General features: G+C 46.8%; 1 protein-coding gene and 1 long non-coding RNA gene across 5 annotated transcripts in view; both read right to left on the bottom strand.

Annotated features, from left to right (window-relative positions):
- Positions 1–17004, bottom strand: part of LOC118374591 (unconventional myosin-IXAa-like) — a 113019-nt gene that overhangs the window by 3147 nt on the left and 92868 nt on the right. Inside the window, exons 26-38 of the mRNA XM_052515867.1 lie at positions 16559–16701; positions 16168–16391; positions 14342–14461; positions 13811–13999; positions 11967–12014; positions 9369–9480; positions 8927–8988; positions 8511–8703; positions 8233–8361; positions 7920–8025; positions 3744–3875; positions 1629–1752; positions 1320–1373 (exon numbers count right to left, since the gene is read on the bottom strand). Coding sequence (XP_052371827.1) covers positions 1320–1373; positions 1629–1752; positions 3744–3875; positions 7920–8025; positions 8233–8361; positions 8511–8703; positions 8927–8988; positions 9369–9480; positions 11967–12014; positions 13811–13999; positions 14342–14461; positions 16168–16391; positions 16559–16701 — 1636 coding nt within the window. The remainder of the gene's footprint in view (positions 1–1319; positions 1374–1628; positions 1753–3743; positions 3876–7919; positions 8026–8232; positions 8362–8510; positions 8704–8926; positions 8989–9368; positions 9481–11966; positions 12015–13810; positions 14000–14341; positions 14462–16167; positions 16392–16558; positions 16702–17004) is intronic.
- LOC127928675 (uncharacterized) lies at positions 9504–11854 on the bottom strand. Of its 4 annotated transcripts, XR_008131769.1 has the most exons (5): positions 11577–11852; positions 11140–11335; positions 11042–11090; positions 10659–10903; positions 9504–10092 (listed from the first exon to the last, which is right to left on the bottom strand). It is a non-coding gene; the product is annotated as an uncharacterized LOC127928675 (long non-coding RNA). The 4 variants fall into 4 exon arrangements; XR_008131770.1 differs by having other exon boundaries at positions 11042–11335; positions 11577–11854; XR_008131772.1 differs by having other exon boundaries at positions 10708–10903; positions 11042–11335; positions 11577–11853.

The raw sequence follows: 17004 nt of genomic DNA, 5'->3' as shown, positions 1-17004 counted from the left end.
AAATTTTGACCACAAGGTCAGGAGGAAATGGAGTAAACAATCACATTTCTCAAATGTGTATTTTAGGATGAAACTGATTAATGTGATGATACACTTTATACAATATACTCTATAAACTTACAAATACAATAAAAATAACAACCCAACGTGGGTTTAGTAGATAGTAAACATTGAGTGAACCAGACAATGACAAACATAAAATATGTCATTAAAATATGGAACTATAGGTTATGAAATCATTATAACGTATTTGAGTTGGATCACTGTCAAATACAGAAAATCCTGTCAGAGTACAGCATAGTCAAAATCTAATGAACAAACATCTGCATGATTAACTTACAGTAGGTCAATGTTTTGAACTTTCATCCACAAGACACCGTTATATTATACAGTCAGGCTCACACAAAGCAATAGAGAGAGGAAAAAGAGAGGAGAGAGAGGAAAAAGAGAGGAGAGAGAGGAAAAAGAGAGGAGAGAGAGGAAAAAGCAAGAGAGGAGAGAGAGGAAAAAGCGAGAGAGGAGAGAGAGGAAAAAGCGAGAGAGGAGAGAGAGGAAAAAGCGAGAGAGGAGAGAGGAAAAAGCGAGAGAGGAGAGAGAGGAAAAGCGAGAGAGGAGAGAGAGAGGAAAAGAGCGAGAGAGGAGAGAGAGGAAAAAGCGAGAGAGGAGAGAGAGGAAAAAGCGAGAGAGGAGAGAGAGGAAAAGCGAGAGAGGAGAGAGAGGAAAAAGCGAGAGAGGAGAGAGAGGAAAAAGCGAGAGAGGAGAGAGAGGAAAAAGCGAGAGAGGAGAGAGAGGAAAAAGCGAGAGAGGAGAGAGAGGAAAAAGCGAGAGAGGAGAGAGAGGAACAAGCGAGAGAGGAGAGAGAGGAAAAAGCGAGAGAGGAGAGAGAGGAAAAAGCGAGAGAGGAGAGAGAGGAACAAGCGAGAGAGGAGAGAGAGGAAAAGCGAGAGAGGAGAGAGAGGAAAAAGCGAGAGAGGAGAGAGAGGAACAAGCGAGAGAGGAGAGAGAGGAAAAAGCGAGAGAGGAGAGAGAGGAAAAAGCGAGAGAGGAGAGAGAGGGGGCGAGAGAGGGATCAAGAGAGGGAGCGAGAGATGGATTGAGAGAGGAGAGCCAGAGAGCAGAGAGAAAGAAAGTGAGAGATAGGTCAGCCAGACATGGACAAAGTGAGGTGGTGCCATGTTGTGAGGATGGAGGACACCGGGCAGACCTCGGCATTAGGACAAGGTGGGCACGGTGAGCAGTGATCAATGCCACAACAAAATAGCTGACAGCTGACTATGATTAGGCGAGCCTGGGCTTGGTAACAGTGAGTGGATACATACCGGGACAGTACTGCGAGACATGGTCATAAATCTAACAGCAATTAGTACAGGTTTCTGGATTAGGAAGGAAAGACAGGAAGGGGAATGACAGGATTAAAATGGGAGAAAACAGAGTTAGTGTGAAGAGGAGGTGGTTCAAGGTAGGCTGACTTAAGAAGGGTGTTTTAACAGGATAAGTTAGCTAGTTGGGGGGTTTAATTTAAGAACAGTGTTTTAACAGGATAGGTTAGCTAGTTGATGGGAGTTGATGTCTTGTCAAATACGGTCTGTGGATAGTGGTGATGAACAGCTATAACTCTTGACTTTTACCATTGATCGCCGAATGAGGGTCAATCTGCACTTGGCTTTGTTCTCGGCAAACTCCAGACTGTTGATGTCCTTTAGCCGGGCGCAGTACTTATTCATCTGCTCTCCGATGATGAGCTCCACACACCTAGAACAGGAAGAGCCATGGTCACATTGCAGTCTAGTACTACATCTATGTAATCATATAGTAGCAGCAGCAGGATACTATAGTAGCAGCAGCAGGATACTATAGTAGCAGCAGCAGGATACTATAGTAGCAGCAGCAGGATACTATAGTAGCAGCAGCAGTAGGATACTACAGCAGCAGCAGTAGGATACTACAGCAGCAGCAGTAGGATACTACAGCAGCAGCAGTAGGATACTACAGCAGCAGCAGCAGGATACTATAGTAGCAGCAGCAGGATACTATAGTAGCAGCAGCAGGATACTATAGTAGCAGCAGCAGGATACTATAGCAGCAGCAGGATACTATAGTAGCAGCAGCAGCAGGATACTATAGCAGCAGTAGACAACTATAGTAGCAGCAGTAGGATACTATAGTAGCAGCAGCAGGATACTATAGTAGCAGCAGCAGCAGGATACTATAGCAGCAGTAGACAACTATAGTAGCAGCAGTAGGATACTATAGTAGCAACAGTAGACAACTATAGTAGTAGCAACAGTAGACAACTCTAGTAGCAACAGTAGACAACTATAGTAGCAGCATGATACTATAGCAGCAGCAGGATACTATAGTAGCAGCAGGATACTATAGTAGCAGCAGGATACTATAACAGCAGCAGCAGGATACTATAACAGCAGCAGCAGGATACTATAGCAGCAGCAGCAGGATACTATAGCAGCAGCAGCAGGATACTATAACAGCAGCAGGATACTATAACAGCAGCAGCAGGATACTATAACAGCAGCAGCAGGATACTATAACAGCAGCAGCAGCAGGATACTATAGCAGCAGCAGCAGCAGGATACTATAGCAGCAGCAGTAGGATACTATAGTAGCAGCAGGATACTATAGTAGCAGCAGGATACTATAGCAGCAGCAGTAGGATACTATAGCAGCAGCAGCAGGATACTATAACAGCAGCAGCATGATACTATAGCAGCAGCAGCAGCAGCAGCAGCAGGATACTATAGCAGCAGCAGCAGGATACTATAACAGCAGCAGCAGGATACTATAGCAGCAGCAGCAGGATACTATAGCAGCAGCAGGATACTATAGCAGCAGCAGCAGGATACTATAGCAGCAGCAGCAGGATACTATAACAGCAGCAGCAGGATACTATAGCAGCAGCAGCAGGATACTATAGCAGCAGCAGTAGGATACTATAGCAGCAGCAGCAGGATACTACAGCAGAAGCAGCAGCAGGATACTATAACAGCAGCAGCAGGATACTATAGCAGCAGCAGCAGGATACTACAGCAGAAGCAGCAGGATACTATAGTAGCAGCAGCAGGATACTATAGTAGCAGCAGCAGGATACTATAGTAGCAGCAGCAGGATACTATAGCAGCAGCAGGATACTATAGTAGCAGCAGCAGGATACTATAGTAGCAGCAGCAGGATACTATAGCAGCAGCAGGATACTACAGCAGAAGCAGCAGGATACTACAGCAGAAGCAGCAGGATACTATAGCAGCAGCAGCAGGATACTATAGTAGCAGTAGTAGGATACTATAGTAGCAGTAGTAGGATACTATAGTAGCAGTAGTATGATACTATAGTAGAAGTAGTAGGATACTATATTAGCAGTAGTAAGATACTATAGTAGCAGCAGTAGGATACTATATTAGCAGCAGTAAGATACTATAGTAGCAGCAGTAAGATACTATAGTAGCAGCAGTAGGATACTATAGTAGCAGCAGCAGGATACTATAGTAGCAGCAGCAGGATACTATAGTAGCAGCAGTAGTAGGATACTATAGTAGCAGCAGTAGTAGGATACTATAGTAGCAGCAGTAGTAGGATACTATAGTAGCAGCAGTAGTAGGATACTATATTAGCAGCACTAGTAGGATACTATATTAGCAGCAGTAGGATACTATATTAGCAGCAGTAGGATACTATATTCGCAGCAGTAGTAGGATACTATATTAGCAGCAGTAGGATTGTGGTCTCACGCTGTGGTCTTGCCGATGTCCTGGACACTCTGCAGGGGGTCGATGGTGTCGGGGCAGCGGAGGATGCAGGGGGCGAAGACGATGGCTATGGCGTTGGCCGACATACGGTTGGTGTCCTCCTGCCCTGCGATCCTGGAGAATACACCAAACAAAAACAGTGCCTTCAGAAAGTATTCATAACACCTCTTGACTTGTTCCACATGCTGTTGGTTTATAGCCTGAATTTAAAATGAGATATGAATTGAGATTTTGAGTCACTGGCCTACACACAATACCCCATAATGTCAAAGTGGAATTATGTTTTTACATCGATTTTCTTTTTTTTAAAAATGTGTTAAAAATAAAAAGCTGAACATTTTTGAGTTAATAACTATTAAACCCCTTTGTTATGGTAAGCATAAATAAATGCAGGAGAAAAATAATAAGTTGCATGGAGTCTGTGTGTAATAATAGTGTTTAACATGATGGTTGAATGACTACCTCATCTCTGTACCCCACATATACAATTATCTTTAAGGTCCCTCATCTCTGTACCCCACACATACAATTATCTTTAAGGTCCCTCATCTCTGTACCCCACACATACAATTATCTTTAAGGTCCCTCATCTCTGTACCCCACACATACAATTATCTTTAAGGTCCCTCATCTCTGTACCCCACACATACAATTATCTTTAAGGTCCCTCAGTTGAGCAGTGAATTTGAAACAATGATTCAATGAAAAGACCAGAGATGTTTTCCAATGCCTCACAAAGAAGGGCCCCTATTGATAGATGGGTAAAACAAAACAAAAGCAGACATTGAATATCCCTTTGAGCCTGGTGAAGTTATTAGCTACACTTTGGGTGGTGTATGTATCAATACACTCCTTCCTATTACAGTTGCCGGAGAGGAAGGAAACCACCCTGGGATTTCACCATGAGGCCAACGGTGATTTTAAAACAGTTATAGAGTTTAATAGCTGTGAAGAGAGAAAACGGAAGATGGATCAACAACATTGTAGTTCCTCCACAATACTAACCTAAATGACAGGAGGGAACAGAAGGATGTACAGAATAAGACATGCATCCTGTTCGCAATAAGGCACCACTCTTTATATTTTCAAGCATGGTGTTGGCTGCATCATATTATGGGGATGCTTTTCATCGACAAGGACTAGAGAGTTTCAAAATAATACAAATACATGGAATAGAGCTTAACACAGGCAAAACCTTGGAGGAAAACCTGGTTCAGTCTGCTTTCCAACAAACAGACACTGGGAGAAAAATGTCCTTTTCAGTACAATAACCTAAAAAACAAATATACACGAGTTGCTTTTACCAAGATTGACATTGAATGTTCCTGAGTGGCCTGGTTATAGTTACAGACGTACAATAGTCTGGAAATCTAATGGAAAGACTTGAAAATGGCTGTCTAGTAGAGATCAACAACCAGCTAGACAGCGCTTGAAGAATATTGTACAATCCTGGCGTGCAAAGCTCTTAAGAGACTTACCCAGAAAGACTCACAGCTGTAATCTCTGCCAAAGGTGATTCTAACACTCAGGGGTGTGAATACTTACAGTACCAGTCGAAAGTTTGGATATACTTACTCATTCAAGGGTTTTTCTTGATTTTTTACTATTTTCTACATTGTAGAATAATGGTGAAGACATCAACACTATGAAATAGCAAATGGAATCATGTAGTAACCAAAAAGTGTTAAATAAATGAAAAATATGTTTGAGATTTTTCAAAGTAGCCACCCTTTGCCTTGATGACAGCTTTGCACACTCTTGGCATTCTCTCAACCTTCTTGTCCTGCAAGCCTGAAAACACATTCATTTTAATTAACAGGTGTGTCTTGTTAAAAGTTCATTTGTGGAATTTATTTCCTTCTTAATGCGAGTCAATCAGTTGTGTTGTGATAAGGCAGGGGTGGTATACAGAAGATAGTATTTTACCAAATAGGGCTAAGTCCATATTATGGCAAGAACAACTCAAATAAGCAAAGAGAAACGACAGTCCACCATTACTTTAAGACATGAACGTCAGTCAATACAGTCTATCACAGTGCCATCCGTTTGGTCACCAAAGCCCCATATACCACCCACCACTGCGACCTGTATGCTCTCGTCGGCTGGCCCCCGCTGCATATTCGCCGCCAGACCCACTGGCTCCTGGTCATCTATAAGTCTTTGCTAGGTAAAGCCCTGCCTTATCTCAGCTCTCTGGTCACCATAACACACCCTCCATAGCACGCTCTCCAGCAGGTATATTTCTCTGGTCACCTCCAAAGCCTCCTTTGGTCGCCTTTCCTTCCAGTTCTCTACTGCCAATGACTGGAACGAATTGCAAAAATCACTGAAGTTGGAGACACATCTCCCTCAATAACTTTAAGCATCAGCTATCTGAGCAGCTAACCGATCGCAGCAGCTGTACATAGCCCATCTGTAAATAGCCCATCCAACTACCTACCTCATCTCCATATTGTTTTATTGACTTTTTTTACTCTTTTGCACACCAGTATTTCTACTTGCACATATTGTGTTATTGACTGTACTTTTGTTTATCCCACGTGTAACTCTGTCTTGTTGTTTTTTGTTGCATTGCTTTGCTTTATCTTGGCCAGGTCGCAGTTGCAAACGAGAACTTGGTTCTCAAAGGTGAAATAAAAAATAAATAAAAAATACAGAAAATGTCAAGAACTTTGAACGTTTCTTCAAGTGCAGTCACAAAAACCATCAAGCGCTATGATGAAACTGGCTCTCATGAGGACCACCACAGGAAAGGAAGACCCAGAGTTACCTCTGCTGCAGAGAATAACTTCATTAAAGTTAACTGCACCACAGATTGCAGCCCAAATAAATGCTTCACAGAGTTAAAGTAACAGACACATCTCAACATCAACTGTTCAGAGGAGACTGTGTGAATCAGGCCTCCATGGTCGAATTGCTGCAAAGAAACCACTACTAAAAGGACACCAATAATAAGAAGAGACTTGCTTGGGCCAAGAAACACAAGCAATGGACATTAGACTGTTGGAAATCTGTCCTTTGGTCTGATGAGTCCAAATGTTCAATTTTTGCTTCCAACCGCCGTGTCTTTGTGAGATGCAGAGTAGGTGAACGGATGATCTCCGCATGTGTGGTTCCCACCGTGAAGCATGGAGGAGGAGGTGTGATGCTGTGGGGGTGCTTTGCTGGTGACTCTGTCAGTGATTTATTTAGAATTCAAGGCACACTTAGCCAGCATGTCTACCACAGCATTCTGAAGCGATGTCATCCCCTCTGATTTGCGCTTAGTGGGACAATAATTTACTTTTCAACAGGACAATGACCCAACACACACCACCAGACTGTGTAAGGGCTATTTGACTAAGAAGGATAGTGATGGAGTGCTGCATCAGATTATCTGGCCTCCACAATCACCCAACCTCAACCCAATTGAGATGGTTTGGGATGATTTGGACCGCAGAGTGAATAAAAAGCAGCCAACAAGTGCTCAGCATATGTGGGAACTCCTTCAAGACTGTTGGAAAAGCATTCCAGGTGACTACCTCATGAACCTGGCTGAGAGAAGGCCAAGAGTGTGCAAAGCTGTCATCAAGGCAAAGGGTGATTACTTCGAAGAATCTAAAATAGAAATATATTTTGATTTGTTTAACACTTTTTTGGTTATTACATGATTCCATATGTGTTATTTAATCGTTTGGATGTCTTCACTATTATTCTACAACTGAGAAAATAGTAAAAATAAAGAAAACCTTTGAATGAGTAGGTGTGTCCAATTTTTGACTGGTCCTGTATGTAAATGACATATTTCTGTATTTCATTTTCAATACATTTGCTAAAATAAAAAAATAAAAACATGTTTTCACTTTTTCATTATGGGGTAGTGTGTGTAGATGGATGAGGGGAAAAAAAATATTTCAACCATTTTGAATTCAGGCTGTAACAACAAAATGTGCAATAAGTCAAAGGGTATGAATCATTTGTGAAGGCACTGCAGTATAATACATGTGTGAAGTTTGGTTCCAACTTCTTACTAAAGGTGACAGGCTTAAGAGTTCAGACATTACAGAAATGTTCTGTTATTGGACAAATCTTCTCTCTGGCATTTCCCTTTTGATTTGACGTGACGAACAAATGCTACAGCAGATACTAGTGCAATAGAGGGAGGAGAACGTCTGTTACCTAACTAGGTGGAAGAAGAGCCGTTCCAGAGTGTTGAGGTGAGTTCTACTGAGCTGGTCGATAATAGAGTAGACCCCTCGAATCACCTCCTTCTTGTCCTGCAGGCCTGTAAAACATATTCACCACCAAACATATTGATGACATTTTTCATGGCGTTTTGAATCGGTTTTTGATATATTCATCTGAAATAAAATATCCTGTTGTAGGTCAGTGAGAGAAGTTATTTTCAATGTCCAACAATGATGTTGAACTACATACATAAGGAGTACACATTTATCAGAAATTAAAATGACAGGAAGGTCGGAGTATTTACACATGGCGCGGAGGAACTCCTCGTATAGTTCAAAGGTCATCAGCGGATTGGGTAAGTCCCGGAGCCACTGCTTGAAGACACTAGCGATAACGTGGATGTTGTAGTCATCCAGGTTCATGTTGTTCACGTCTGTGTGGACAAACAGCCAAAATGTCAGAATGAAACAAGCATCCCGGGTTGAAGTTATCTTTAGCCATAGCGTTGACATTTTCATTTGTAAATAGCCATTAGTGTAACTAGGTGCCTCACCCTGGTCTTTGTTAGCATGTATACAGTACCTGTGTCCAGTCCCTGCTTGAGCTCTTTGATCTTATTGGTGGAGCCAGACTTCCTGTAGATGCCCTCGGTGTAGAGGCCGTGCATCTCAATGTAGTTGATGAGCTTCTCCACCACCAGAGGCACTGTCCTCTCCTCGTTGGTCAGACGGGACACCTCCACCCCAAACTGCCTGGACGACAGCTCTGGGTCGTACTGCGCACACACACAGACACAAAAAGAGATGTAGGAGCGCATGTGGACACACACACAGACACAAAAAGAGATGTAGGAGCGCATGTGGACACACACACAGACACAAAAAGAGATGTAGGAGCGCATGTGGACACACACACAGACACACACACACACAAACACAAACACACAGCTTCTACCGAATAAATATCAATGTACGTTGATCTAGTCGTGGTAGCCTTACCTTTTTGCTGCATTTGGTGGTCAACTTCAGGCAGCACTTTCTGTGGCAGGCGTAGCGACACACTGGATAAACACAGCCAGAGAAATGCAAGTCAGCGCCATTTTCCACGGAAAGACAGTGCCTCCGCATTGTTAACATGGGAGGAAAAACAAAAGGTTATGGCCGCTAACTAACTGACTACAGGGCTAAGAGACAGATGCAACATTGACCAGGGAGGAGAAAACATCCTTTCTGACTGCTGCTTGAGAAAACTGTGGAGGATAAGGAGCTGCAGACCACATGAGTCCAGTTGAACACAATCTGATTAGTAGGAGGGGTTAGGAGGGGCCACAGCTCAAGGCTTGGCCAAAGGGCCGCTGAGGACGTGCACAGTAATAACGTGTGTGTGTGTGTGTGTGCTTGCGTGCCTGTATTGTGTGTGTGTGTGCGCACGAGTACTCACATTTGCAGACGCAGGCCCTGTCCATCATCCAGATGAGAGAGGAGCAGTACTCGCAGTAGGTGGGGATACTGTACTGGGTGGCCTTGAAGATGTGGCCATTGTGTTCCTCCACCTGTAGGGGGCAGCAGAGAGCAGGTGAGAAAAGAGCCAAGGAGAGTTTATGTTGACATGAATGCTTTCTATTGTCTCTGACTCTCCTGTGTATTCTAGTTACTAGCCTATTTCCTTTTTTCTCTAAAGGACAGATGGAAGCATTGCTGACAGGCGGTTAATATGTTTTAAATGGAGACGAGCAGCAACGCAGATGTTGCATAGTAGTGCAATGCAAAACGATGCACTCACAGAATATCAGAGTACCTCAGAGTATCTGCGCATGTCCACAGTTCAATCTGCTACAGTGTGATAGCTGCGGGAACAAAACAGCGGAGAACTTTCGCCTCGTGCTTCAATGCTCTTAGTTGTTGCGGAAATTGCCCCGATATTTCTGTTTACTTGCATCACTGACTAAACCATTTTTTAAAATTTAATTGTCAAAAAAAAACAAATGATTATGTTTTTGTTTTTTTTACCCCTTTTTACCCCATTTAACCTGGAAGCCAGCCGCACCAATGTGTTGGAGGAGACACCTGGTGACCGTGTCAGCGTGCCCTGCACCCAGCCCACCATAGGAGACACCTGGTGACCGTGTCAGCGTGCCCTGCGCCCAGCCCACCATAGGAGACACCTGGTGAGAGCAGACCTCCATAGGAGACACCTGATGGGACAGCGTGCCCTGCGCCCGGCCCACCATAGGAGACACCTGGTGACCTGACCGTGTCCGTGTCAGCGTGCCCTGCGCCCAGCCCACCATAGGAGACACCTGGTGACCGTGAGCGTGCCCTGCGCCAGCCCACCATAGGAGACACCTGGTGACCGTGTCAGCGTGCCCTGCGCCCAGCCCAACCATAGGAGACACCTGGTGACCGTGTCAGCGTGCCCTGCGCCCAGCCCGCCATAGGAGACACCTGGTGACCGTGGGTGCAGCAGAGCCCTGCGCCCAGCCCGCCATCCCAGACACCTGGTGACCGTGGCGTGCCCTGCAGCCCGCCAGGAGACACCTGGTGACCGTGCAGTGCGTGCCCTGCGCCCAGCCCGCCATAGGAGACACCTGGTGACCGGCCCCCAGCCCGCCACTGACTATACCTTTAGGAGACACCTGGCCGTGTCAGCGTGCCCTGCGCCCAGCCCACCATAGGAGACACCTGGTGACCGTGTCAGCATGCCCTGCGCCCGGCCCGCCATAGGAGACACCTGGTGACCGTGTCAGCGTGCCCTGCGCCCGGCCCACCATAGGAGACACCTGGTGACCGTGTCAGCGTGCCCTGCACCCAGCCCACCATAGGAGACACCTGGTGACCGTGTCAGCGTGCCCTGCGCCCGGCCCGCCATAGGAGACACCTGGTGACCGTGTCAGCGTGCCCTGCGCCCGGCCCACCATAGGAGACACCTGGTGACCGTGTCAGCGTGCCCTGCGCCCAGCCCACCATAGGAGACACCTGGTGACCAGAGCCCTGCACCCAGCCCGCCAAATGACTGTCATGCCCTGCGCCCGGCCCGCCATAGGAGACACTGGTAGTTTGCACCCAGCCCACCATTGGTGACCGTGTCAGCGTGCCCTAAGCCCACAGAGACACCTGGTGACCGTGTCAGCGTGCCCTGCGCCCAGCCCGCCATAGGAGACACCTGGTGACCGTGTCAGCGTGCCCTGCGCCCAGCCCACCATAGGAGACACCTGGTGACCGTGTCAGCGTGCCCTGCGCCCAGCCCGCCATAGGAGACACCTGGTGACCGTGTCAGCGTGCCCTGCGCCCAGCCCGCCATAGGAGACACCTGGTGACCGTGTCAGCGTGCCCTGCGCCCAGCCCGCCATAGGAGACACCTGGTGACCGTGTCAGCGTGCCCTGCGCCCAGCCCGCCATAGGAGACACCTGGTGACCGTGTCAGCGTGCCGCCCAGCCCACCATACACCTGGTGACCCGGCCCCCTGCCAGCCCGCAATAGGAGACACCTGGTGACCGTGTCACGTGCCCTGCGCCCAGCCCACCATAGGAGACACCTGGTGACCGTGTCAGCGTGCCCTGCACCCAGCCCACCATAGGTGGTGACCGTGTCACACCCGTACACCTGGTGACCGTGCACAGCCCGCCATAGGAGACACCTGGTGACCACCTGGTGACCGTGTCAGCGTGCCCTGCGCCCGGCCCGCCATAGGAGACACTGGTGACCGTGTCAGCGTGCCCTGCGCCCGGCCCGCCATAGGAGACGCTAGAGCGCGATGGGACAAGGACATCCCTGCCGGCCAAACCCTCCCCTAACCCGGACGACGCTGGGCTAATTGTGCGCCACCCCATGGGTCTCCCGGTCGCGGCCGGGTGCGACAGAGTCTGGACTCGATCCCAGAATCTCTAGTGGCACAGCGAGCACTGTGATGTAGTGCCTTAGACCACTGCGCCACTCGGGAGGCCCCCACTGACTATACCTTTAAGATCAGTCTGGCTTCAGTCTCATACCAAAATGGTTGACTACTAGTTTTAAAAAACAGAAAGAGCAGGCACTCACAATGTCGGCATCCTTTTTCCTCCTCTTCTTTCGCTCGGTTTTGGGGACCTGCTGGGAAAGACAACCAAATATAACAGAGCTCCAAAAACTACAACAAATACTGTCATACCCTGGTAGTTTACCAATTACTAAGATCGTAAAGACCACAATGCTCTTTTCCAGTGGACACTCTCTTTTAGAAGGGCTTAGTATAGTAGCCAAGGGCTTCATGTGACCAGTAGTGTTTGAATTAGCCACCTGGGTGTTGGAAGTGGTTAGCACCAGTAGCTAACCAGGCCACTGGAGCAATGCTGTACCTGACCACACACACACACACACACACACACACACACACACACACACACACACACACACACCACGGCTTCAGCTACCAATATTACTGCTAACCCACCTAAACCACGGTTTCATCTACCAACATCACTGCTAGCCCACCTAAACCATGGTTTCATCTACCAACATCACTGCTAGCCCACCTAAACCATGGTTTCATCTACCAGCATTACTGCTAGCCTACCTTAACCACGGTTTCATCTACCAGCATTACTGCTAGCCCACCTAAACCATGGTTTCATCTACCAGCATTACTGCTAGCCCACCTAAACCATGGTTTCATCTACCAGCATTACTGCTAGCCTACCTTAACCACGGTTTCATCTACCAGCATTACTGCTAGCCTACCTTAACCACGGTTTCATCTACCAGCATTACTGCTAGCCTACCTTAACCACGGTTTCATCTACCAACATTACTGCTAGCCCACCTAAACCATGGTTTCATCTACCAGCATTACTGCTAGCCCACCTAAACCATGGTTTCATCTACCAGCATTACTGCTAGCCTACCTAAACCATGGTTTCATCTACCAACATCACTGCTAGCCCACCTAAACCATGGTTTCATCTACCAGCATTACTGCTAGCCTACCTAAACCACGGTTTCATCTACCAACATCACTGCTAGCCCACCTAAACCATGGTTTCATCTACCAACATCACTGCTAGCCCACCTAAACCATGGTTTCATCTACCAACAACATTACCCACCTAAACCATGGTTTCATCTACCAACATTACTGCTAACCTAAACCATGGTTTCATCTACCAACATTACTGCTAGCCCACCTAAACCACGGTTTCATCTACCAACATCACTGCTAGCCTACCTAAACCATGGTTTCATCTACCAGCATTACTGCTAGCCCACCTAAACCATGGTTTCATCTACCAGCATTACTGCTAGCCTACCTAAACCATGGTTTCATCTACCAACATCACTGCTAGCCCACCTAAACCATGGTTTCATCTACCAGCATTACTGCTAGCCTACCTAAACCACGGTTTCATCTACCAACATCACTGCTAGCCCACCTAAACCATGGTTTCATCTACCAACATCACTGCTAGCCCACCTAAACCATGGTTTCATCTACCAACATTACTGCTAGCCCACCTAAACCACGGTTTCATCTACCAGCATTACTGCTAGCCTACCTTAACCACGGTTTCATCTACCAACATTACTGCTAGCCTACCTAAACCACGGTTTCATCTACCAACATTACTGCTAGCCCACCTAAACCACGGTTTCATCTACCAGCATTACTGCTAGCCTACCTTAACCACGGTTTCATCTACCAACATTACTGCTAGCCCACCTAAACCACGGTTTCATCTACCAACATTACTGCTAGCCCACCTAAACCACGGTTTCATCTACCAATATAACTGCATACATGGTTTTAGCTCAGACTGCATACAGTACACAGTGTGATGCTTAGCTACATAGCCAATGGCTGCAATAACAATCAATTGCACCAGACAGAAGGTCATTTGTGGAGGTGGTACCTTGCTGATGGTGCTGTCCATGGGCTTGTACTCGGTCATGAACTCATCCAGAAAGATCTTGAAGGTGTTGACCCAGACCTTGACGGGCGACTCGCTCCAGTCCCTCTGCTCCAGGCGCATGGTCTTCTCCAGGATCTGCTCGAACAGGGCGTACAGGTCCTTATAGCGGATACTCTTCCCATCATCCATCTGGAGAACACAGAGGGTTACATCAAAATCATGATGCTAACTACTGCCATGTAAATACATAGGCATTAAGGACACTACTGTAAAGTAGTTACCATGTAACTACTGCCATTTAAATACATAGGCATTAAGGACACTACTGTAAAGTAGTTACCATGTAACTACTGCCATGTAAATACATAGGCATTAAGGACACTACTGTAAAGTAGTTACCATGTAACTACTGCCATGTAAATACATAGGCATTAAGGACACTACTGTAAAGTAGTTACCATGTATTTACATGACTAGTAGTTACAACGGTATTAGGGAGCCTGGGATTCAGGGTTGCACTACTGTACTAACCGCTAGAGCAGTAGAGTAGGAGTTGAAGATGTTGAGGCGGAACTCCTTCAAGGCCTTTTTAAACACCACGTCCACCATTGTGTCTTTCTTACCGCCGTCCTCAGCCACCAGGTCACTGATCTAAACGAAACAAAAACAACTGCTTGATAAAAAAGGGTTCTCTCGGGCTTCCAGTACATGAGCATTATAAAACCACATCAGTCTGGACACTGGACAACCTCAACATCGATATTCAGAAGCATCATTGTTCAAAGCTCAACATTCAAAGAGAGAATTTATATTGGCAACCAACCTGAAAGCTCTACCTTCCTTGTGCTGTTGTAATAACACTCTTTCTTCATCTGCATGTATCTATATATGTGTGTGTGTGTGTGTGTGTGTGTGTGTGTGTGTGTGTGTGTGTGTGTGTGTGAGTCTGCTAACGCAGTGGTGGAAAAAGTACCCAATTGTCATACTTGAGTAAAAGTAAAGATACCTTAATAGAAAGTTACTCAAGTAAAAGTGAAAGTAACCCAGTAAAATACTACTTGAGTAAAAGTCTAAAAGTATTCGGTTGAAAATATACTTATGTATCAAAAGTAAAAGAAAAGGTATAAATGATTTAAAATTCCTTATATTAAGCAAAGCTTTCTTGTTTAAAAAAAGGAAGGATAACCCGGGGCCCACTCCAACACTCTGACATCCTTTAGAAAAGATGCATGTGTGTTTAGTGAGTCTGCCAGATCAGAGGCCGCAGGGATGACCACGTGTTCTTGATAAATCCCTGAATTGGACAGTTTTCCTGTCCTGCTAAGCACTCAAAATGAGTACTTTTGGGTGTCAGGTAAAATGTAGGCAGTTAAAATGTATTCAGGAATGTAGTAATGAAGTAAAAGTAGTCAAAAATATAAATAGTAAAGTACCCTAAAAACCTACTTATGTAGTACTTTAAAGTATTTTTTTACACAAGTACTTTACACCACAATGCATATGCCTGCATATTTCTGTGTGTGTGTGGGTGGGTGTGTCTTTGTGTGGGTGGGTGTGTCTTTGTGTGGGTGGGTGTGTCTTTGTGTGGGTGGGTGTGTGTGTGGGTGGGTGGGTGGGTGTGTCTTTGTGGGTGGGTGTGTGGGTGGGTGGGTGTGTCTTTGTGTGGGTGGGTGGGTGTGTGGGGTGGGTGGGTGTCTGTGTGTGGGTGGGTGTGGGTGGGTGTGTGTGTGGGTGGGTGTGTCTTTGTGTGGGTGGGTGTGTCTTTGTGTGGGTGGGTGTGTCTTTGTGTGGGTGGGTGTGTCTTTGTGTGGGTGGGTGTGTCTTTGTGGGTGGGTGGGTGTGGGTGGGTGTGTCTTTGTGTGGGTGGGTGTGTCTTTGTGTGGGTGGGTGTGTCTTTGTGTGGGTGGGTGTGTCTTTGTGTGGGTGGGTGTGTCTTTGTGTGGGTGGGTGTGTCTTTGTGTGGGTGGGTGTGTCTTTGTGTGGGTGGGTGTGTCTTTGTGTGGGTGGGTGTGTCTTTGTGTGGGTGGGTGTGTCTTTGTGTGGGTGGGTGTGTGTTTGTGTGGGTGGGTGGTCTTTGTGTGGTGTGTTGTGGGTGGGTGTGTGTGTCTTTGTGTGGGTGTGTGTCTTTGTGTGGGTGGGTGTGTCTTTGTGTGTGTGTGTCTGCGTCTTTGTGTGGGTGGGTGATTGTGTTGGTGTGTGTGTGTGCGTGTGGGTGTGTCTGGACGGGTGATTGTGTGTGTGTGTGTCTGTGGGTGGGTGATGTGTGTGTGGGGGGGGATTGTGTTGGTGTGTGTGTGTGTGTGTGTCTGTGGGTGTGTGTGTGTGTGTGGGGGGGGGGGGTGATTGTGTGTGTGTACCTTCTTCATGAGGAAGTCGTTCATGCTCCTGTAGTCGTTGGTGCAGGTGAGGATCTGCAGTGCATCGTTCCCCCACTGGGCAGGCTCTAGGGCAACACTGCTAATCTTGACGCTACGCCGCCTCTTCACTTTTGGCGAGGGCTCCTTGTTCTCCTTGAACTCCTTGGCCCCCCGCTCCAGGGTCAGGTCTGGACTACGAGGCGGTGACATGTAATCCTGTCCTGCTGGGAGGGAGGGATGGAGAGACAGACAGAGTAGCAGCATAGTAAGTCTAACGGCTTTCGTTCAAGTCTTCTAGACTCCCTTATTAAGTTTGGTAGTGATCTTCACTGTGTCTTCTTCTGACAGTTAAACCTGCTGAACCCCACAATGACCTTTAACCCTCCCCCACCTTCTCCTAGCAGTGGCCCCGTGTCTCCGTCATCTGCATCCATGGAGTCACCTCCACAGAACAGCTTCTCTCTGGACGACTTCTTCTCACCCTGCTTTGTCTTGCCCCAGAAACGCATCTTACCACGAACCCTGGTGGGGGGAGAGACAGATCACAGATTAATGAACCCTAATCTGAACCCTGGTGGGGGGAGAGACAGATCACAGATTAATTAACCCTAATCTGAACCCTGGTGGGGGGAGAGACAGATCACAGATTCATTAACCCTAATCTGAACCCAGGTGGGGGGAGAGACAGATCACAGATTCATTAACCTGAACCCTGGTGGTAGGAGTGACAGATCACAGCTTCATTAACCCTAACCCTGGTGGGGGGGGAGACAGATCACAGCTTCATTAACCTGAACCCTGGTGGTAGGAGTGACAGATCACAGCTTCATTAACCCT

The sequence above is a fragment of the Oncorhynchus keta genome, unplaced genomic scaffold (assembly GCF_023373465.1).
Source record: "Oncorhynchus keta strain PuntledgeMale-10-30-2019 unplaced genomic scaffold, Oket_V2 Un_scaffold_3208_pilon_pilon, whole genome shotgun sequence".
Classification (NCBI taxonomy): Eukaryota; Metazoa; Chordata; class Actinopteri; order Salmoniformes; family Salmonidae; genus Oncorhynchus; species Oncorhynchus keta.
Note: the sequence above shows the minus strand (reverse complement) of the source record. Positions and strands in the feature narration are given on the sequence as shown.